Source organism: Meleagris gallopavo, chromosome 5 (assembly GCF_905368555.1).
Source record: "Meleagris gallopavo chromosome 5, MGAL_WU_HG_1.1, whole genome shotgun sequence".
Lineage (NCBI taxonomy): Eukaryota > Metazoa > Chordata > Aves > Galliformes > Phasianidae > Meleagris > Meleagris gallopavo.
This window is the reverse complement of record NC_139408.1, coordinates 54,352,564-54,375,050: the sequence shown is the minus strand read 5'-3', so window position 1 is coordinate 54,375,050 and position 22,487 is coordinate 54,352,564. Positions and strand designations below refer to the sequence as shown.

Genomic DNA, 22,487 nt, shown 5'->3' with positions numbered 1-22,487 from the left:
TCAACACGAGTCCATTCTCCCTCCATCTGCATTGATGCTTCCCAGCAACAAGACACAGGGTGCTGCTGGCAGCAAGGCAACAGCAGGGGCACAAAGAAATTATAGGCCAAGCAAATATGTTTAAGAAGTAAGTACGCATTTACCTGCTAGAGATACTGGTTGAGTTTGAGCAAAGAAAGGAGACCAGAAAGTTTTGAATGAGCTTAAGTTCTCAGTACAGATGAAATAAGAGGCCTGGGTGTTCCTGACCTCCAAACACAGGCTGCCTCCAGCACAAAGGCATTTTCAGTACTGAGTCCCCAGAAACCAGGATTATGTCCCAAAGTCCATGCACTGTCTGAGCCTTCTGTTACAGACCGGAAAGTGCAGATCCAAAGAAGAGCCTCAAGTAAGAAATCTTCACAGATAGAAGTCAATCCATGCTGGGCATCTGGATTCCTCCCAGTGAGAGCTACTGCAGGGAGCCTGCTTTAGCAGGGGGGGTGAGACTTGATCTTGAGGTCCCTTCCAACCCCTGCAATTCTGTGAATCAGTGCAGCGTGGATGGCAAACATAAAGGAAGGGACCAACAGCCCCATCCATCAGTCTGCTCCATGAGGCTCTAAGTCTCATTTACCCCCAGATAACAGGTAAAATGAGAAAGGCAAAGACAGAATTCTGGATATTCAGGACATCTGGCAATCTGATGGAGATTCCAGTCTGTGGCACTTCATAGCAGCATTTCCCTGTATTTTACACAATCAGGAAACAGCACAGATACTCTGCTTTCTCATCGTAGGCGAGCTGAGGACAGAATTGGAGAGGCCTTGTTGGAAAGAACCCTGAGGAAAAAGCATAGTACACAGAGGAAACTATGAATTTCAGCTGGATAAATATAAAGAAAATAAGTGATTCATTCATAACCAAGAAGCTTCAATTTATACACATTTATTTCTGGGCAGGATTCCTGTTGTTAAAGCAGAAATGCCATAAGTAAAAAATTTGTATGACTCAGATAATAACATGGAGAATTAAATACCCTTCCTTCCTTTTTCTGCATAAGCTTACAAAGCAAATAACTTTATGGATTGCTGTTTTCATTTCAGATTCAATGAGAGATCAGGGTGATGACATGGTGTTAGAGAGGGTCACGAGACCAAAAAAGGTAAGTAATGATATGTGGATTTTGTGGGAGCCTGAGGTAATTAAATCTCCATCCCTCCAACTCTATCTTGAGAGGTTCTTTATAAAGACTTATAGCAGACAAACAGCAACTTCATAAAGTTCAACAAAGAGAATTGCAAAGCCTTGCCCCATGGCAAGAACAACCACAAGTCCCAGAACAGGGTGGAACAGCTAGAAAGCAGCTCTGCAGGAACTCCCATGGGAGACCTGGAGGGCAACTATTTGAGCACAAGCCAGCAATGTGCCCTTACAGCAAAAGCTACATTAGGAAGAGCATCTCCAGCAAGCCAAAGGAGGTGATCCTTCTTTCCTCTGCAACAGTGAGGTCATATCTGCACTTCTTGGTTCAGTCTTGGGCTCCTCAGTACAATGGAAGCATAGACATTCTAGGATGAGTCCAGTGAAGGGCCATGATGATGGGTTGGAATGTCTGTCATAAGGGGACAAGCTGACAGAGCTGAGCCTGCTGAGTCTGGAGAAGTTCAGGAGTATCTTGCCAATGTGTATCAACACCTGATGGGAAGGGGTAGGAAATTGAGCCTGACTCTTCTAAATGGCGTGCAGTGAGCAGACAATGGACACTGAAATACAGGAAACTGTTTAGACGTAAGAAAAAAAACAGCACCAAAAAAGTAAACCAAACCCTGACAACCCACTGGAACAGGTTATGCACTCTGAATCCTTGGAAGTATTAAAAGCCCAGCCAGGGACGGCCCTGAGTAACTTGCTGCAGCTGACCCTGCTTTGAGCAGCACTTGGACTAGGTTACCTCCAACCTGAACACTCCTGTGGTTCTGTAACTGTCCAGGTTATTGATGTATTCTGTGACAGGAAGAGCAACAAGCTGTATCAACAAACTTTGCTACTGAAAGAGCTAGATTAGTTGCTAGAATCACACCCACCAGCTGGAGTGAAAGTGAGTTTCTGTTCAAAGCCCTGCCAACGTAAATACTATTGTTCCAGAATGTGAGCTCTGTGGCATTTCTTAATGTGCCTCAAGAACATGGACATCATTAGGCACCTTATTAGCACCCTGATGAGAGCTGCATGGCTAGTGAGGAGAGGGGCTGGCTGCCCCAGCCTGAATGAAGCATTTAACTGAGCTTCTCCTTGAAAACATTCAAACCTTGTGCATGGAATACAAAATTGGGAGAGAAATAAGGAAGGGCTGGTCCTTCCCTTTCATCTCCTGGTTAAATGATGAGCTGCTTGGTAAAGAGATATAGGACATTTCACTGCGAACTCCTTCAATCTCAAAATTGCTCAGCTCACTTTTTAAATCAGTCTCAGAAGTAGGGCAAGAGGTCTGCCTAATTATTTACCGAGCATTTGCACTTGAAAACACTATTCTAAATTACACTGATTGTATCCCAGAGCCCAACTTTAGGCCCAACAGTATGGTCTATTACATCAGAGGAAGCTATTTTAGCAAGAGTTTTCCAGCAGGAATATTGTTTATGTTTTAGAGCCCTCTTTTATTTAGGTGACATGAAATGTAAGAAAATGAAATCAGCTAGAGCTAGATAATCAGGAATGATTTATTTTATAAAATTGTCCATTTTTAATCAAGGCTGATTTAATTATCTAGATAGACCTGTTTGAGAACAAAATTAACTTCTATGCCGGCTTCATTTTTCATCTGCGAATACATTATGTCTGTGAATGCTGAACTACAGTTCATTTCTAATCCTGCTGGTGTTTTTGCTGTACACACAATAAATTAACGTAGGAGAAAGGATGTCCTCTGCATCTTGTTACCGCTTCAACAGTTTTCACTTCAGTCCACACTGCTCTTTTCTCTTTGCGTTCTTGCATGGTTCTGCACATCAGCTATCTATAATTACCATCAGCCAAGCTGCAAATACAGCCTGTTTATTTCTCATATCCAAAACAGGAGCACGAGAAGAAAGGCTGGGTAAGCTAAGCATAGCTGCGGTTCAACAGAACAATGTCACTGGGTCCAAATCTAGCAAAGTTTGTAAGCACAAACTTAATTTAAAACATGTTAGTATTGTTTTTGCAAGAACACTTTTAATATTAAGGCTTCGGTAGCAATTTTCATACTTAAATTATGCAGAAGCCAAAGAACTTCACTAGACAGAGGCCTGACATCCAATACTAAATGCAACCCTCTTTGTCTTTCAGAACCAAATTAATTCTCTTATTATCCGCATACTGCAGCGCACTCCTTAGACTCAGATTTTGATTGAAGATTCAAAATGGATAATATAAATGTGACATATACATTAAGTGAAATTTCAGATATATGGCTTTTTAACTTTCAAAAGCAGCTTCACTGGAAGTGGTTCACTCTTAGTAAATTACCTCTGACAAGTCCGAATCTCCCCAATAAGCCTCTGAAATAATACAGCTTCTGCTCAGAGGAATATCTAAAAACTCATCATGCCCAGTCCTTGACAAAGAACAAGAATTAGATTCAAACTGAAAAGAAGCGATGCTGGGAGAGGCTGACATTCAAAAAGGGTAGGAGGATAAAAGAGAGAGAAAAATGACAGACCCAGTCTGCACCATTACTAAAATTAGATCATTTCTTTTGTTCTCCTGAACCTTCTGCTCTATTTGCCAGGAATCATATTAGCAACAGAAACTGTGAGAATCTGTCCAACCTTATTAGGGAAGCTGGGCACAAAGAAATTATGAAAATTCTTTTAAAATGTACTTGCACATATAAAGGAAAAAAGCAGAGTTTCAGAATTTTGAAAGATTCTGAAAGATCAAACCCCACGTTGGAAAAACTGGACATCAAACTAACAAAGCTTAATTAACAGTAGGGTAGTGTACTGAGCATAAGCAAAGAACAGAACTTTACCATTTGCATCAATATAGATATAGTTTTAATGCTCCAGACAGGGGTAAACACAGGCATGCTCACAAGCTCCTCTCTTCCAAAACATTCATCTATTGTCCAAGCAATGCTACCTGTAAGAGCTCCAAAGGGTCAGCTCCACTATTGGGAAGCATTTTGGCAGCTGGCTTATGCTGCATTTCTTCCCCATCCTCCTCCCCTAGCTCCAGCACCCCAGCTCATTCCCACCCCCTCACTGTGATTCTAGCAGAGATAAAATTAATTACTTGCTGCTAGAACAGTGAAACACAGGGGATGGATATTGTCAGCCTCTAACCGTTAGGCTAAAAAGGCATTTGTTCATATAAAGTGGGAGATTCACCTGCAGGCCTAATGGTCTGTACTGCCATAGGAGCAGCTGATGGTGTATACAAATCATGCACCCCTCAGTGTTGTGGGAATTTCAAGAGAATCTTCACAGTGAGATCCTGATGGAGGCAATCGGAACCCAGACCCTGGTAACTATGGGGTGTGCAGGCAACCATCCTTGACTGGGTGAAGTGCACCCACTGGCCTCATGCAGATGACACAAATTCAGTACTCATACAAGAGCTACAACTTGTCCCGAAGCCCCAGCAGTGAGAGGCAGTGTGCTGCTGGAGTGGCGTCTCTTGCACAAGTCTGCCTCCATTCAAAACCACATCTATATGGCCATGGACCATGGGATAAATGACAACTGTGATGTCTGCATGGCCACAGGACTCTTACACCCTGTCAAACCAAAGATGCAGAATATCCCATAGTCAATACTGGGTTGTCACTTACAATTCAAGCAGTATACAAATTTGCAATTTGTAGTTCTTTTTCTGTCCCTTTCTCCTCAGATCAGTGACAGATTCTCAAAGCACAGCAATTGAAAGAGACTTCCAAGACAAGTGAGCAGCTGAATGAAAGTTAATACTTGATAAAATTCACCCCATGAATGACTGTTACACTGGCACGATCAATAGTAGCTCAGAAATACCAATAAAAGCCCTTGGCCATGGGGAAATGCAGGTATCTTTCACACAGAGGAACTTTTAAAAACTTTTTTTGTAAAGAAGATGGTTTATTTTAAAGGGATAAAGTCATCCAGAAAGAAGCAAACTCCCAAGTATTCCATGGCTTTCTGACAGCGTAAGGTCATACTGTCTAAAGGAATTACTTCTAAGGGAGTCATGAAAAAGTAGCTGTGGATAATATACATCCAGCATACACAGCTTCATCATTCTTAAGAAAGTAAAAATAAAAAGTATGAAAATATGCAAGATGATTATTTGGGGGATCAGAATTAAGAGCCTTTCACCAACTAAAAAGAAGCAACACAAAAAAACAAGTCCTAAGCCTGCAAATACTTTATGTATATCTCAATTCAGACAGATGAGAACTATCAATTTCAGAGGAATTGTTCATATGCTTGCAGTTACACACTACAATAATCTGGAAAGGACAGCCAGAGGCTGGCAAAATTGACCTATAACAGTTTGCAAGTTTTATTTTATATGACCAACAAAGCTCTTCTAACTTTTGGAGAAATAAATGAGTATGCTCTCTTTTCCAGTACTTAAGAGTTTGCACTGACTCAATTTCTGATTTATTCTTGAGTAAGGACAGGCAAAAATCTTTTCTCTAAGTTCTGAAACACAAGCTGCAGATTGTCTTTAAATAAAGCTTATGTCTGCTTACCCCCGAAATTGTCAGAGGATTTACATATTTCAGTACAGTATTTTAATAGGATTGCAAGAGACACATTTCAAGGACAAGGTGTGAATAACCTGAAGTCTGGAATGCTGCAGAAACCGAGCAGCCTGAGATGTGCATCGTCCTGCCCACTGGGCTCTGGGTCACTTGTACTATTGACGTCCATCGGAAAGAAACCCCATAAATGTAAATCTGCCTTTTTCAGTAGCGTTTCCCATGTTTTACACTGGATACCCCCCACTTTGTCTTTTTGTTATCTCTGAAGAATACAGACTAACAAGCCTCCAAAAACAGTTACGCTTCTGACTCAAACTGCTCAGAGGAATTCCTTTGCTGTATTTAGAATTTCAAGTACATAGAAATGCATTAAACGTTATTAGGGATTCAAATGGATGCAACTGTTTCTAAGAACTTGTAACATGAATATTAAGGTAGACAAATGCATGCCCTGCTACCTTATGGTACACAGTTACACATTATAATACTGTTAACCGTAAATCCTATTAAGGATGCTCCGTCTATTAAACAGTGTTCAATGGGCGTGATGTGGTTTGCAGGGCCCAGGCTGGTGGGGAACACAGGGATAGCAAACTGCTGCAGCTGTTGGATGGGCTGGGGGGGTTTCTTCACTTTTTTCTTCACTTTGGGAGCCTGCCAGCAGGCCACGGCTAGATAGGGCCCTCACGTCTCATTTTACAGCGGGACGACGGCAGTTCGGGGCGGCAGACACACACGGTACTGCCGACGGTGCATCGCCCTCAGCACCGCGGGGCCGCTTCCCTCAGGCGGCAAAATGGCGGCGGCGGCTGTGAGGGGAGGGAGCGCCGCCGCGAGGCCGTTATCCAACGCCTCCTCCTGCTCTTCCCGCCCTGCCGGCGGGGAGGAGCGCCGGGCCGCGGCCTGCGCCGTTCACGCCCCCTGAGGAAAGCAGTGGGGCCGGGGTGCGGGGCAGCTTTCTGCCGTCCTCCTCCTCCTCCTCCTCCCGCCGCAGGCTCGGCCCCGTTCCCCTTCTCCCCGAGCTGCCCGGAGCCCGGGCCTGAGGTAGGTGCCGCCGTGGTGCTCGGAGGAGCCGATCTGATCTGCGGGCTCCGTGGCACGGCTGGGCCTGAGGGCATTGGGGAGAAACCTCCCCACCGCCGGCACGGTGCCAGAGCCGTCTGCCACAGAGCTGCGGCTTTCCCCGCGGGAATGCGGGGACTTCAGCACGTGGGTGGGGGCATCCCATACGCGATGCCTCTGAGGGCTCCGTGCGGTCACGGATGGTGGGGTAGAACGCGTGGAGCGATCTGATGGCGCTACAGCCCTCGTATCGCCGTTATGACGGTGTCCACGTCGCTTTGGTCCCTGCCGGGGATGAGCAACTGTTGTCCCGCGGACTGTTTGGGTAACCAGGAGGGTTGTCAGCGCTGGGCCAGGCCCGTATGTTAGGAATGTGTGCTGGAGCCAGGTCCTGTAAACATTCGGTACTGTGTGGAGCCCCGTTGCTAAGGGCTCTGTGCAGGAATAATGAGACACCCGAGAGCGCCTCGTGTGAGCCGTGAGGTGTTACCTGACTGCTGGCAGCCGGCAGGACTGCTGGTGGTGTCATTTCCACGTTTCTTCAGCTTAAGTCTTGGGCTTTATAAATAAACTCACTTCCTTTTCTGGCTCCTCGTAGGTTTTTTGGAGGATGGCCAAGTGGAACTGTATTGTTTGTGTGTGTAGATTCTGCATCTCACACAAAGATGTCTGTTGTTTACACAGAAGCTGTAAGAGGGATGTTTTGTTAGCGTTTGGTTGGCGATACAAACCAACACAACGCAAACGAAGGCTTGAAACAGAAATAGCCGTTTTTACTGAGAGCTGAACATCACGGCTGCCAAAGATCTGCTTGTAAAGGAAGACGATGTACCTTTTGGTTCTACGTTTGTTTGAAAGCTCATCTTCTGTCCTTTACATATGTATCAATCTGCTGCACCTAACTTTGGGAGCAACTTTTGTGTATGCAAGTCATTTAAGCAGTATTCTTATAAAAGAGGTTGGCTGAACTGTAAGTTTTTAAAATGACATTTGAAAATTGTTTTTAATTGGGTGTATCACTATTACGTTTTCACATCCTTGAGCTGACTGCAGTGAATTCCTCTCCCCATTGTCAACATGTGTCTTTTCCATTATGACCGACTTCTGCCTTCTCCTTTCCTGTAGCTTGGAATTTTTACAGTTCAGAAGAAAAAATAATCCAGCGTTGGTGGAGACTGGTTGAAGAAAGCCTGCAGGGCCCCACATTTCACTGGGGTGTGTGTTGGGGTAGTGTTCCCTGAAAGTGAGCTTCTGGTTGAGCTAATGCATAGAAATGGCCTTTAGAATCTCTCATTTGCACTGCTTCTTTGTCTGAGAATGACAAGTAGTTACCTCTGCCACTAGTGTGTGATTAAATGTAAGGAGTGAAGTGGGCTTGGATGCACTTAAAAGGACTTGGTATTGTAGAAGGAAGGGATCACAGTAGGTGGGAACTCCATGGTGGTCAATGTATTTCACTGTATCAACAATGATGTCTAGTAGGCATTCATCGGGTTGTGCACGTCCAGTGGAAGGAAGGCAGAATTTCAATACTTACACATCTCCCAAGGTAATCCAGCATCTCTTTTTAAGAAGCATTCTTATCAATGAATTAGTTCTGCATTGCATGCTTTGTGCTGCTCTTGGGAGGATAGAAATGCTATTCTACCCCGTGTCTTTCCTCAAGTATTTGTACATGTTAGCATCTCCCAAGAACATCTGTGAGTTGTCGCTTTTGTGACCAGTCGTATAAGATTGTATTTGAATATTGGAGTTACCATCATTATTTCTCAGTGAGTATTTGTGACTGGCTCTTATATGATGATCCACTGTAAAGGTTTAGAGGCGTTTTAAGTTCTCACTGTGAGAGTGGTGAGGTGCTGGAACAGGCTGCCTAGAGGGGTTGTGCATGCCCTGTCCCTGGAGGTGTTCAAGGCCAGATTGGATGGGGCCCTGGGCAGCCTGGTCTAGTATTAAATGGGGAGGTTGGTGGCCCTGCATGTGTCAGGGGAGTTGGAAATCGTGATCCTTGAGGTCTCTTCCAGCCCTGGCCATTCTGTGATTCTGTGATTCTCTTTTCTCCTTTCAGCTTTCTCCACTGCCATGAGGAAGATGTGAGTTGTGCAGAATCAGCGCATGGTTAACTATTGGTGTTTATTTCCTTTATATGTTTTAAGAGGCAGAAAGCTATGTTGGGAAGACACTAAAGATGCTGATATTATAAAAATAATAGGCTTTACTAATTTTTTACAGTTTATTTCATAGTGCTTTGATTTTTGTTGGGACTTCAGATGTGATTGTATGCTTTATTATTCGCCCAAATCAGTGACTCTTCAGTTTGTCCACGGAGATCTCTAACAGGATGAATTGAAGTTGGAGTTCCATAGCAAGATGTGTTTGGAATTAGCCCAGGTGAAAAAGAAAATCCTTTTTAGGCAGACACTGTGGTATGGAGATGAGTGGTTTTCTCATTTCCCTGTAACAGGTTAGATCATCTGCTGCCTAAAGCTTTGCATCGTTAACATATTCTTTAAATTAAAAAATGGTCTTATTGACATTCTTGGTGTTTGCTTACTAGTTGTATTCTAGTAGCAAAATCTCTGGATGCGTTAGGACAATTTCTGGAACTAACACGTCAAAATTCCACTAGAATTTGCTACATGAAAATAGGACAAAAGAACTCCGTGTCTCAGTTTTGAGTAAGATTCAGTAATGTTTCCTTCTTCTTCTTTCTGCTCTCTTACAGGAAAAATGATATTCATCCAGCATTCCTGAGTAATAAGAATGGGTCCAGATGTACCACTGCTCAATGATTACAAGCAGGAGTTCTTCTTGAAGCGCTTTCCGCAGACTGTGCTGGGAGGTCCCCGGTTTAAACTGGGCTATTGTGCCCCTCCTTACGTATATGTGAATCAGATCATTCTTTTCTTGATGCCATGGGTTTTGGGAGGAGTAGGAACGCTTCTGTACCAATTAGACATTATGAAAGACTATTATACTGCAGCACTTTCAGGAGGACTGATGTTTGTCACTGCACTTATTCTTCAGATGGCAAATCTATATGCAAAACAGAAAACGGTGACAGTAGAAAGAATGCAAATCCAGAATGCTCTAACAGATGAAGATGAGTTTGAATTTTCCAGCTGCGTAGGTTCAGAGACAATAAAATTTATTATTCCTGGCAAGAAATACATAATCAATACTGTATTCCATTCGCTTCTGGCAGGGGTACTGTGTGGGCTGGGAACTTGGTATTTGCTGCCAAACAGAATAACCTTGCTGTATAACAACATCGGAGGAACTGTTATGATCTTTGTGTTTGGATGGGTGACTGTATGTATAGCAGAGTATTCGCTAATCGTAAATACAGCTACTGAGACTGCTACCTTCCAAGCACTGGATACTTACGAAATCACCGCCCTGATGAGACCTTTCTATATTTTTGTCTTTATTGCAGTGGATCTTGCACACAGGTAAACCTAATGCAGCATTTTGCTAATTAAAGCAGTAGTTGTTTTTGTATGTATTTTTATGAGAAAGGTGAAATTATTCTTCCGAGGGAAAATAATCAACTGTAGGATGTCCGAAAGAAGGCAGAGAAGTGTATGTCAAATACTGATGCTCTACATTGTGTATGTTCTTAAATTGCTATATTTTGTCACGTAAATTGGGAAGACCCTGAGCAGCTTCTAAGTTAGGAACAGTTAAAACTGTCTTTTGCAGTGTTAATTTGCTTTTAGATGTACTTTACGCAGTCTTTCTCTGTGTCAAGCAATAGCGATATCACTTAGTCAGAAAATGGGTTCATGTGACAGATGCATTATTAAAAAAACGTTTGGTTTTGATTTGATTAGTTTTGCACTTGAAGATATAATTTACTCTAGTTGCTTTTTCAGTTATAATGTGATAGTTATACAAACAGTCTTGGACCCCGACTAGTTCCCTATAAACTCATGAACAGAAAATTCAGACGTTCTTTAGATTCCTGAAAACATTCCTTTGAGGCATACGTATTTGTTTACTAGGAAGCAGAGGGAAATCCAGTATCTTAGCAGTCCACCTGTAAGTCAGTGTGCTTGCTGATGAACTATATATGGCTTAGAATTTATGCCAACTTCTAATACTGATCTTTTGTTTTTACAGAAAGTTTTAAATGCTTTTATGTACAAAATTACATTACTACAATTTTAAAAGATAGCGGCTGAGGTCTTGTAGATCGAATAGGTCATGTTTATGCTTCTGTACTAGTTCAGCAAAAAGCCTTCCCCCACATCAGCTATATTTTCCTTCACAAAAGTCAGATGCATTTCTTCTTTCCAGGTTTGCTGTCAACGCACCCATTCTAGAGCAGGCAAACCAGATTTTGCACGTCGTATTTCTTTGTCTGCCGTTCTTGTGGGCAATGGGAATTCTGCCCCCGCTTGACGCACTTTTTCTATGGGGAATGGAACAACTGTTGGAGTTTGGACTAGGAGGTTCACCTATGTCAAGTAACACAAAGTAAATTTTGTTTATATAATGATAAAATATAGCAATATTGTTTATAACCTTTTTCTTTTCAAGCAAATCTTTTTTATTTTCTCCTTCACAGGTTGTTAGTAATGTTTCTCATTTCTGCTGGAACAGCAATAGCATCGTATTTCATTCCCAGCACTCTCGGTGTGATCCTCTTCATGACTGGATTTGGGTTCATACTGAGTCTTAACCTAAGCGAGATTGGGTTTGCCTTCAAACGCACCATGAGCAGCCGTTTAGACTCCAGCAAATCTAAAGATATGCATAGTGGTCTTAGAATACAGCTTGGGTGGAGGGAGTTGATTTTTTATTTGACTGTACTGACACTTGCTCTCACAGAAGCTAGCCTGCTGCATCAGTTTGCAGGCTTTTCATCGTTTTCCAAGGCCAGTCCCCAGGCTGTAGTGAGTTACATTCTGCTGGTATTACTTGTAACTGTGTGGATTCTTAGAGAGATTCAGAGAGTGTACTTGTTTGGAACCTTCCGAAACCCCTTTTATCCCAAGGATATCAGGACTGTGACTGTATTCATGGAGAAGCAAAGAAGGCTAATGAAAGTTGGTGTTGTCAGGAGGATTTTACTAACACTAGGTAGGAATACACACTATCTGTTGTTTGTTAGATGATGATTGTAGGAAGATTGAAACAACAATAGAATTACTGTATGTGCAAGACTGTGAATGAACTAAGAAAAACCAAGTAGCTGGAATTATTTGTTGTTCTTTGCTGTTCTTTCTGCATTGAGGAAATATGGGCTCCGAATATTTGAAAGTAATTACCAGTTTTGTTTTTTTTTTAAAGGGATAAACTTTAAAGTTTGAGATTATTAAAACTCCAGCTTGAGAAGTAAGGCCTCCTAAAGGATTTTAGTTAAAACATCAGTATTCACTTAAAAAAAAAAAAAAAAAAAAAAAAAAAAAAGTCTTTGGAATCTAAAGTGATTTGAGATTCTTCAGGTTTACTGAATTTGCTAGCAAACAGAACAGTCTCTTTTCTGGTGGGGTTAGGGACAAATTTGTTTACTTTGAGGGAACCAAAATTTGACTTAAGTTCATTTAATTTCATAAGAAGTTCCAATTTGGGGAAGTGGACTGACCTAGAAATATTCCCTTCTCAGGGAAACAAACAAAGTAGTGAGTGAAAAGCAAGCACTGACATAAATGTTTGCATTACCATTAGTGCAGACATGTTCTTTGATGTCTTGGAAGTGTAATACAAAAAAGAGCTTGCCATAATGAAAGAAGGAATTTTCTTTTTGCACTAAGACTTTACTCTGCAATAATGCTGCTTACCACTGTAAACCTTATGTTTTTTGAAAGGAAATCAATTATTCTTTTGTTTCCATTTCAGTGTCTCCATTTGCTATGATAGCATTCCTGTCACTAGACCGGTCACTGCAAAACCTTCATTCTGTCTCTGTTTCCATTGGATTCACAAGAATATTTAGGATGGTAATTTGAAGTTTAATTATGTTAGCCTAAGAAATTCTCTTTAGCATTATTTAAGTATTAAGATGACTTGGCAGAAATATTCCAGGTCAAGAAAACAGAAAAATTAAGCACACTTTTAAAATGTATTTTTAACGTATCTTTATTTTAGGTATGGCAGAATACAGAAAATGCTCTACTGGACATTGTGGTTGTGTCAGTAGTGCAAATGTTGGTGTTCAATCCAGACCTGTGGTGGAACAAGAGCCTTGATACAGGAATCAGACTATTGCTGGTAATTGTCATAATGTATATTTTTGCATTTACTTGTAATCTAAACTCTATTTCCTTGCCCTCCCCTGTTAGAGATGTACAGAGTTCAGGATCTAGCAGAGACTAAAAAGCTATGTACTAAGACATGCACTCCAACGGAAGTCAATGATAATCACTCTTCATTTTCTTAAAATTATTCTAGATAAGGCAGTTTTAGCAGTGCTGTGATAGAAAATACAGATAAACATACTCATGTTATATGTATCTTGCAGGTTGGTATCCTACGGGATCGACTGCTTCAGTTTGTCTCAAAGCTGCAATTTGCCATAGCCATTCTTTTGACATCGTGGACAGAGAAAAAACAACGTCGCAAATCTGCTGCCACCTTAATCACGTTGAACGTGGTTTTCTTCCCAATCCTGCTGATCTTCATTGCCATCTCTGCGCTCCTTTCTTCTCCACTGCTGCCTCTCTTCACGCTACCAGTATTTCTGATCGGGTTTCCTAGGCCGATCCGAAGCTGGCCAGGACCAGTGGGTGCTACAGCATGTGTTTGTTCTGACACGGTGTACTACCAGCAGATGGTTCCAAGCCTGGCTCTTGCTCTGCAGTCTGCGTTAGCAGCTGGTAGCTTAGGTAGGTATGGCAGCTACACCACGATGGAATGTAATTAATACTTTGAGAAAATGTGATTTTGCTGGAACATGGCAGAATCTGGTTGATAATACTTTTTAAGTGCTTAGGTTAAATCTGATAACCAGAGATCTTTTCATTTGAGGAAAAACTGATTACTTCCCATCTTTCTCATGCCACTCTACTTCTTAGGTTCTCTTAAGGAAATACTTCACTTTGTTGCCTTTAAAATAAGCAAATAAGCAGAAACAAAGTGGCAGTGAAGCAGTAGCAGTCTTGATCTTTCTGTACTGAACAAAAAAGATGGCATGAATTTATCCCACCTATATAGAGACAGTGAATTGAGGAGTTCTCTTGACAGTGGAGAGAAGGAGGTGTCAAACTGCTCTTTGTGTTTGTGTATGTGCATGCCTTTCTCTTCATCCATCCCAGTATTTGGGGACTAGAAGGTGATTCTACTAATTTGGTTATGCTATAAGGTAGGATGAATATGGATGGAATGTCCATAAGATATATGGTGTCACCTAACTAGCATTAGCAGTTGAGACCAGAACCAGTTGATGAGACTTAATGTCATATCTTGTAGGGTTGTAACAACACTTCTCATCTTAAAGCCTAAGATGAACATGAAGCTGGGTATTTCACAAGTTTCTATAAATAAAAGGGAAGAAATACTGCTGTTTTTCCCAGCTGGAGACAGAATAACTTGAAATTGCAAGCTCATTTTCTAAATGAGCAGTCTCTGTATAGCAGAAATAATCAAAAGCTCGTTGCCCTTTGACAGAAGACAAACATTTTCAGAAGCCTGTGGCTTATGGTTTACAACTAGAAAAGTTGGACAGATATTTAAAGAGGGTGAAAGTTAATCACTCTATCATGAAGACTGAATACAACTGCTTTACTAGGAAATATTTGCTGCAGTTTTCATACAGTTAGATATTAAAAAAAAAACAAAACAAAACCAAACAAACAAAAAAACTGTTTTCCTCTAAAGAAGTGAGACATTTAACTATCCAGTTCATCAGTCTCTATGGCCATTGTGACTTTGGTGGCATATATACTTCAGGTTAAATAATTTAAAACACTAGTCTTGATGGGAAAAGTGTCTTCTCTTTAATGGAAAAATCTGTGAATGAATGTCTTCAAGCAAGAAAAAATGTGCTGTTCTCAGATGAGTTAAAATATGAAGATGTTCCACTTTGTGTGTCTCTATTTTAATTTAAAGCCATACTTTTTTCTATGTAAAGAAGTTTTAGTAGCTTTAACAGCTAGTAAGAAAAATATTGAAGTCTTTGCAAAATGTTAGCAAGAAAATGCACTTCATTAGCTCACTGGGATAGAAGAGGTTACTTAAATTTTAACTGCAGCTTAATGGTTGGTTTCACTGATTCCATCTCACAACGTTCTAAAATTGAAATTCTCCATGGAAGTGAGTGATCACTTGGATGTGAGTGAGAGCAGAAGCAAATCATAAACTGCTGCAAAGGTACCTCATCAGACTTTCAAACAGCACCAGTGTGTGAGGAATAGACAGTGACATGATAACCACCAGCTGGAAGGAAGTTTGGCATTGCCTCTTTTACTGAAATAGGTTAAAAGAGAGAAATAGTACGTGTGTGTTTGGGTATAAGCCGTGTAATTTTTACAGTCATCACCACATTGTGGGATTTTTGAGCATTAATGACTTCGATCTGTGATCTGATGTTGTTCAGAACTTAATTTTCAAATTTCAGTTCATTTTTCCTGACTATTTTTGGTGATGTAAAACTTACAGCAGCTGATTTTTTTCCTGCTCTTGTTAAACCCCGTGCAGTTGGTGATTGCCAGCCCTCCACTTTGTCCAGATCCCTCTGCAAACCTCTCAACCCTCAAGAGAATCAACAGCCCCTCCCAGCCTGAGTAGAATGATTTAAGCTCTGTATTTTGTATCCTGAATAATACTTTTTTAATCACTATAATACAGACAAATTAATTCAGGAACTGGTAGTATAGGTACTGACTTCCACTGAGGAGAATTTTCTTGTTCCCTTAACTTTGTACTCCACAGTAAGCAGGGCCATTGAGATACCCTTATGTTAGATGATGATTCTTCACTGTATTCCACAGTCTCAAGAATTTTATATCTCCATGATATATCTCCATTTATATCTCCATTGATGGAGACTGTGCACTTGGAAATGCAGCTAAAGGTGATCTTCAATCACAGAAGACTATGAAGGGAGTTGAGGGTGGAGTTACTTAGCCCTGGTCCAGTGTGAATACTGTGGTCATGCAGTTTTTAAGGCTTTCACAATTTTCTACAGCTTTTTCAAAGATAGCAGCACAACTTCAAGGTCAGGTTTTGCAGCTAATTAGCCAGGTATAATTAATTTTTATGTTGATGTTTTCTGTATGTAATTGAGTTTCTTAGCTGGCATGTGGAAAAGGCTTTCACTGATAGAATGCTACAGTAACACAGCAGTTGGTTTGGGTTTTTTCTTTTTTTTTCTTGTTTAGGTCTCTCTCTACCTGGATCACATTATTTGTGCCGTTTTCAGGATAGACTGATGTGGATATTGGTGCTGGAAAAAGGCTTCACTTACTGTGGTGTTAATATTAAGGTAACTGCGTGCTTTATTTAACTTGTGATTTACTCTTGAATGTTTTAGAACCGTGTAGAGATTTTGCTGTATTACTGTTGAACAACATAACTAATTTACCTGCTGCTAGTCAGTTTTTTATGATGAGTCTGTATTAGCTAGTCTTGCAGCTGACATGCCAAGCAGGTGTAAGATTATTTATTTTCTGTCCTGTAATGTCTTTATTAGCTGATAGAGACTTGCGTGAGGCAAATTCTTAGCTTCTTCTAAAGTCATTTATCTGTGCCAAACAGTGTAGTGAGTGTCTAGTTAGATTTATAGGCAGCTCCTCTCTGAAAATACTCTGATAATGGAGCACATCTTCATTTGTTGGGACAAATATTGTTGTAAGAAAACAGAGGATATGGACTGGTAAAAACTAAAACCAAATTGTTTTCATTTCTGCTGTAGGGACTGGAGCTGCAGGAAACATCTTGTCATGCTGCTGAAGCTCACAAAGTGGATGAGATTTTTGAAATGGCCTTTGAACATCAGGAGCATGCAAAGATTCTCTCTCTCAATCACCATTTCGGACACATTTTGACTCCTTGTACTGTTCTACCTGTGAGACTGTATTCTGATGCCAGAAATGTGTTATCTGGAATAATTGACTCCCATGAGAATTTAAAGCATCTAAAAGATGATTTCATTAAAGTGCTTGTATGGATGCTTGTCCAGTATTGTTATAAAAAATCAAAAGCATGGGAAACCCTGGGCAGTGCAGACAGGAACAAGAAAGGACCATTTGCAGGAAAGCAGCACAGTGGTGCAGTAGGAGCACCCAGGCCCCTGAGGGATGAAGAAAGCTTTAGCGTTGATACAGTTGAGGACTGGACTGATGATAGTGATGTTTTTGATCTCGAACCCAGGGGCAGGATGAGAGACAGAAAAGAACCTCGACATTTGGGAATGACACCAAAAGTGCATCTGTCTATTCCAGGATCTGTAGAAACACAAAGCCAAGATGTCCTACAGGAAATGTTGCCAGAAGATAAATTACACAGGGCTGTTGGGCTTGGGCTTCCTGCTGTAGACAAAGGAAAACAGCAGGAAGTTTTATCTCGGGTTGAGTTTAGTTGCTCTTACTCAGAGCTATTGAGCATCCCTGAAGAATGGAGAACAGCCCCAGTGCCTCCTTCCAAAGTCCATGAAATGAGGCAGAAGTTTCCAGAAGAATGGTACCATTTCATTTTGAGTCAGCTGGACTTTTATCACCTGAAAGACAAGCCTTCCAATTTACTTGATGACCTTATGAAAGATAAAGCTTTACAAGACTTATATGTCCATGGTGTATTGTCGTGTTGTTTTGGTCTGTTTGGACTGGATAACACGGTGCCTGCCCCGAGCCACGTGTTCAGAGCCTACACTGGTGGTATTCCTTGGTCTGTAGGCTTGGACTGGCTGACTGGCAAACCAGAGCTGTTCCAACTTGCATTAAAAGCATTCAGGTAAATGCAGAATACTCTCTCAGATTTGAAAAATGACATAGGGCATACTGAACTTCAGAAGTTTGCAAAGATTAGTTCACTTTAAAACAATCTCATTTAAAGGTATTTGTAGCTTCTTTCTACGTAAATACTGCCTGTGTGCCAAGGCCACAAAACCTGTGATATGGAGTTTCCTTCTTTATTCATTCCCTGCTTGCAGCTGCCTCCAACTCTTGAATTTCAACCCATTTTCACTGTCCACATCACCAGGGAGAATTGCGATGGAGTGAAATGTTTGGCACTTCCTATTAGCAGACAGGGGTAACAGTGTTTGAGATGAATGGAAGATGTTTCAGCTAATGTGCTTTACGTCTGGGTGAGCTAAAAGCATATGCTCACTAACTGCTAGTTACTCAGCTGTCAAGAAATAACTGACAAAGTTAGTACTGCCTAAGAGGCTTTCTTCCTCCCCTCTTTTGCAGCAGTACTTACTTACATCTTTCTGTACCTTTCAGATACACTTTTAAACTCATGGTTGATAAAGCAAGCCTGGGTCCAGTTGAGAACTTCAAAGAGCTCGTTAACTATCTGGAAGAATATGAAAATGACTGGTACATTGGGCTGGTGTCAGATCTTGAGTGGCAGCAAGCAGTTCTCCAAGAAAAGCCATACCTTTTTTCTTTGGGGCATGATCGAAATATGGTAAGAGGAATCATAGCAAGCAGTGTCAAAGCTTGGTTTTCTTTTCCACTGTTTTTTGGTTTGTCTGGTGTTTTGTTTTGTTTGTATGTGTTTTGTGTGTGTTTTTTGTTTTTTCTTGTTTTGTTTTGTTCCAAAAGATGAAGGCTGTGCCACCAAATTGTACTAGACAGGAGCTGACTTCACTGTCGTTGAAAATAGCAAGGCATTGTTCTTCAGATGCTGTCGTATTTGCTGGTTATGTTCCAGAATAGAAGAGTTGAATCAAGGAGACTAGTTGATGCACTTTGCCATTTTAGAGAGCCAGTGCTCATAGCATGAGATGTCCCAGTGCTTCAGAGCCTCATTCAGTGCTTTGTAACTGAAGTGCTTGTGTGACTCCTTGGAGAAAATAATGAACGTTTTGATGTTTGTTTTTGAAGGGCATTTACACTGGGCGAGTCCTCACTCTCCAGGAACTGTTAGTACAAGTGGGAAAGCTTAATGATGAAGCTATCCGAGGTCAGTGGGCAAATCTGTCCTGGGAGCTGCTGTATGCCACGAACGATGATGAAGAACGCTACAGCATCCAGGCACACCCAGTTCTTCTGAGAAACCTCACTGTGCAAGCTGCAGACCCACCCCTTGGCTACCCTGTTTATTCTTCAGAGCTTCTGCATCTGTCTTTGTTCTAGACTGTCTGTAGCACTTCTTTGTTGTTATTTTCTATTTTTCATTTGGAAGGATGCTCGTGCTGCATTTATACACTAGAAATAAGACTGAGAATCGCGCTGGGTGGCAGTGCCAAACCAGTGTATGTGATTTGCACAGAAGTGGTGCTAGCCAGAACCTTCAGCAGGCAGGAAGTTCTGTTTTCTTGCTGCTGAAACAATTGAGACACCATTGCCAGTGTGGCTGACAAGCCAGGAGATGCTGAAATTCTCTTCTCCAGGTAAGAGAAGAGCAGCATGATTCTGATCATTAACTGTGGTGCATTCTGAGCTTTTTCTTTGTCATACTTGGACAGGTGACTTGCACTGACAGGTCACAGCTTCCTGTAGAACCGTCAACCACAGAGTTGGTAACCAAAGTGTATATATGACTATTTATATGATTTTTTTTTTTTTTATTCTGGCCATTTTATATTGGACTGAGTTCGGGTTTTAGTACTTGTGATAATATATGATTTCGGGTGATCTTCCTTAGTTGTAGTAAGTTATCAGCTGTGCTTTTGTGAAGTCATAAGGGAGGATTTTTACTAAAGTACCAAAGTGTTGTGGGGAGCAAAGACATTCATATAAAACAGTTTGCATTCTGACACATTAATAACCCATATGGCCTGCTGATGAAAGTGGGCATGTGTGGTTAGGGGAGAGATGAAATTTAAGTCCAAATGCATTAATTTTATTTCCTTCTTCCAGTACCCAGCTATATATACTTAAACTGTTTGTGTGTATCCTATGTCCTCGTCACTAAGCAGTCTTCCACAAATCCAGTGAGTGCTCGATGACTGAGGGTCATCGATCCCAGCTGTCTTTGGCAGATCTGTTATTATGGTTTTGTTTTGTTTTAAGCTCTGCTAAGGTAAAAAACAATTGGCAATTGTTTTATATTATTGCAGGTCTCCTTTAAAACAGGCCTGGGTTATCTCCAGTGATTCGTTTATCCTGGTCATTACCACCAGTCATTAGCACATAAATGTATTTTCTCTGTAGATCTGTAGTTCTAGTGTAGTTATTGCTGGAGTAGGTTGAGCAGGATTAAATACTTGTCTTTCTTCAAGCTGTAGAATAAATTTAAAGCACATCTGCTCCGTAACTGGTATGGTGTTGGTTTAGAGAACCCTGTCCTGCACAACCTGGAGCATGTGTATTACTTCTGCTCCTCACCTTTAAGATGTTTTCCTCTTGGATAAAATTTCTCACGGGATTGTGTGCTATGTACGTGGTTATTAACTGTGTGTTTTCACCAGTGAAGTATGCAAACCCTGTAATGGAATTCAGAAGTGGTACCAGAACACCCATCAAACACCGAAGTATAACCCTTTCACAGTACGGTATGAAATTCACACCGAATATTCATGGAATCAGCTTTTAGACAGTGATTGTTTGGTGTGCTGCAGGAGCATGAACAGCAAAGTGCTGATAACTACAAAAATCCTTGCTTGCCCTGTACCTGGAAACAGAGAGTTGTGGACACAGATCTGCTGGGGGCTTTTACAAAGCACCTGCTTCAGCTCCCGGTCAAGGAGGACTATCCTGGCAAATGTTTTATCCAACTTAAAACATTTCATACCAGTTGGAAAGGTTGGGATTGTTGGTTTTGTTTTTTTTTTTTCTTGTCTAATTTAAACCTCCCTGCCTCAATGTACACCTCCTACTGACTTACCTTCACAGAAAATTTAATTCTTTTGTTTTCTACTTTGTCTTCTGTAAACTGAATAAACTAGTTGAGAAAAGACTGAAGAGAGCTGTGATCATTTTCACTTGCTTTCCCTGGTTCTCTCCATCTGGTACCCAGCCTTCTTGAAAAGCATTGCTGGTAACTGGTGTTACTGGCCCCAGTGTTCCAGCAGAGATCTCGATTGGTACCAGATGGAGGAATAGAATTAGTTATGTGCAGAATTCCTGCTTACGGACAGACTCCAACACGCTGTAACATCCTGTCCCCTGCTACTGCCGGCAACATGTCCTGCAGCCCCTCATTCATGAATACACTGAGCCAATTCATACATTCCAGTATGTTGTGTGACAGCATGACACTGATTCTTGGTAATGATTTTCTGTAGCCCTCTTCAGAATCTAATTTTTGGCAGAACTGCTGGTTAAAGTCTCTTGGTCTGCACTGCAGATTGATGTGGCTGAGTGCCTCTGTTACGAGTGTTGTTTTCTGTGTGCTACTTGAACAGTCCCGTTTTTTTTGGAGCATTTCTTTGATGTATGAGGAATTTATAGCACCTTCAAGCCAGGTTTGTCTGCTGCTCTTGTAAGCACATATGCTACTACTCATCTGTCTGAGGGAATGGTTTGGGATGCAGCATCTGGTTGCCGTGTGACCTCTGAGAACTGTTCTACCTTTTTAACCAGGTATGCATCAGCTGTGTTGTAAATTCTTATTAACACCTGCTTGCTTTACAGATCGCAGTATTCATCACACAAAGGTAAGCATAAGACACTGTGGCCTTGAAAAAAAATATTGAACAAGATCAGCTTTAACAAAAGTTCAGTGCTCATTAAAGGATTTTTACCCCTTCTGATCTAAGCAGCATTTTTTTAGCTCTCACACAAAAACATTAAGTCCCAGAGACAGCCTGTCTCATTTCTGTAACTATGAGGCAACAGGAATCAGCTTAATAGAGTGAAATGAACCTTCTGTTCTTCCAGAGCTGCATGAGACTTGCTTGTCATTTGATCAGTCATTTTTGTTCTAGACGGTAGATTCGTTCTGTATTAAAAGTCATGTGAAAAATGTCACTTTTGACTCTGACACTTAGAAAGTTTCAATAATTTATAAATGGGTTCTTTTATTATTGCTCAATTATATATATGAAGTAGGTTTTTTTTTTTTTTTTACTTGGAGAGTGTGTGGCTTCAGGTACATCCAAACATTACTGAGGACTTCAGCAGCAAAAAGGTCACCAAGCTTGTAAACACAGGGAAATTACCACTACAGAGGTATTTCTAGTTAACAATTGAACTGAATGTTAATTTGACTATAGAAGTTTTAAAACTGCAGTCCTCAGTTCTCCACCACTGATGCTGGGATTTGCTTCTGCTTTGTATGAAGGTGCCTGCTCCTGGCAAGGCTGGGAGCTTTGTCTCATGCTTGAGTCACCCACAATGCAATGCCTGCCCTAATTCAGCTCTGACACAAGTGCTGTTCTCTTGGCTGTAAGCAACCTGATGTAACAAATTCCTGTGCTTGTAGCTACATGTTGTTCTGCTGTAGGAACTCTTCCCCTTCTCCTGATACTCTACAGCAAGTACCAGGCTTAGTGCAAAGCTGAGTGCCTGATATGACAGAGGTTACAGTCATATCATCACTTTCTTCCTTCCCCATTGCCCAAGTTTCAGACTTCACCTCACCAACCAGAAACCCGAGGTCTGTGGACTCTGCAGTTGTCCTTGGAGTCCTGAAGACAAAGTACTTCTAAATACCGATGAAATCT

The 22,487-nt window shown here is 41.2% G+C and overlaps 1 protein-coding gene across 2 annotated transcripts; it reads left to right on the top strand.

Annotated features, from left to right (window-relative positions):
* The first annotated feature begins 6,580 nt into the window (after window positions 1–6,580).
* On the top strand, window positions 6,581–20,777 carry PCNX4 (pecanex 4). 2 transcript variants are annotated; one of them, XM_010712069.4, is made up of 11 exons: window positions 6,581–6,751; window positions 9,495–10,221; window positions 11,069–11,248; window positions 11,340–11,854; window positions 12,614–12,714; window positions 12,863–12,985; window positions 13,236–13,599; window positions 16,093–16,196; window positions 16,626–17,662; window positions 18,157–18,343; window positions 18,763–20,777. In XM_010712069.4, exons 2-11 carry the CDS (start codon window positions 9,533–9,535, stop codon window positions 19,012–19,014), a joined length of 3,552 nt encoding a protein of 1,183 aa, XP_010710371.1. In that variant the 5' UTR covers window positions 6,581–6,751; window positions 9,495–9,532; the 3' UTR covers window positions 19,015–20,777. The 2 variants fall into 2 exon arrangements, with proteins under 2 accessions (XP_010710371.1, XP_019471518.1); XM_019615973.3 differs by lacking the exon at window positions 6,581–6,751 and adding an exon at window positions 9,069–9,160.
* The last annotated feature ends 1,710 nt before the right edge of the window (window positions 20,778–22,487 follow it).

What these genes read in the sequence shown, in the direction of transcription:
- PCNX4 (XM_010712069.4), top strand. Translation starts at nt 9,533, where the DNA reads ATGGGTCCAGATGTACCACTGCTCAATGATTACAAGCAGGAGTTCTTC. An exon ending in TCACAAGAATATTTAGGATG is followed by an intron (nt 12,715 to 12,862) that starts GTAATTTGAAGT and finishes TCTTTATTTTAG; the next exon opens with GTATGGCAGAATACAGAAAA. An exon ending in CTTGCATTAAAAGCATTCAG is followed by an intron (nt 17,663 to 18,156) that starts GTAAATGCAGAA and finishes TGTACCTTTCAG; the next exon opens with ATACACTTTTAAACTCATGG.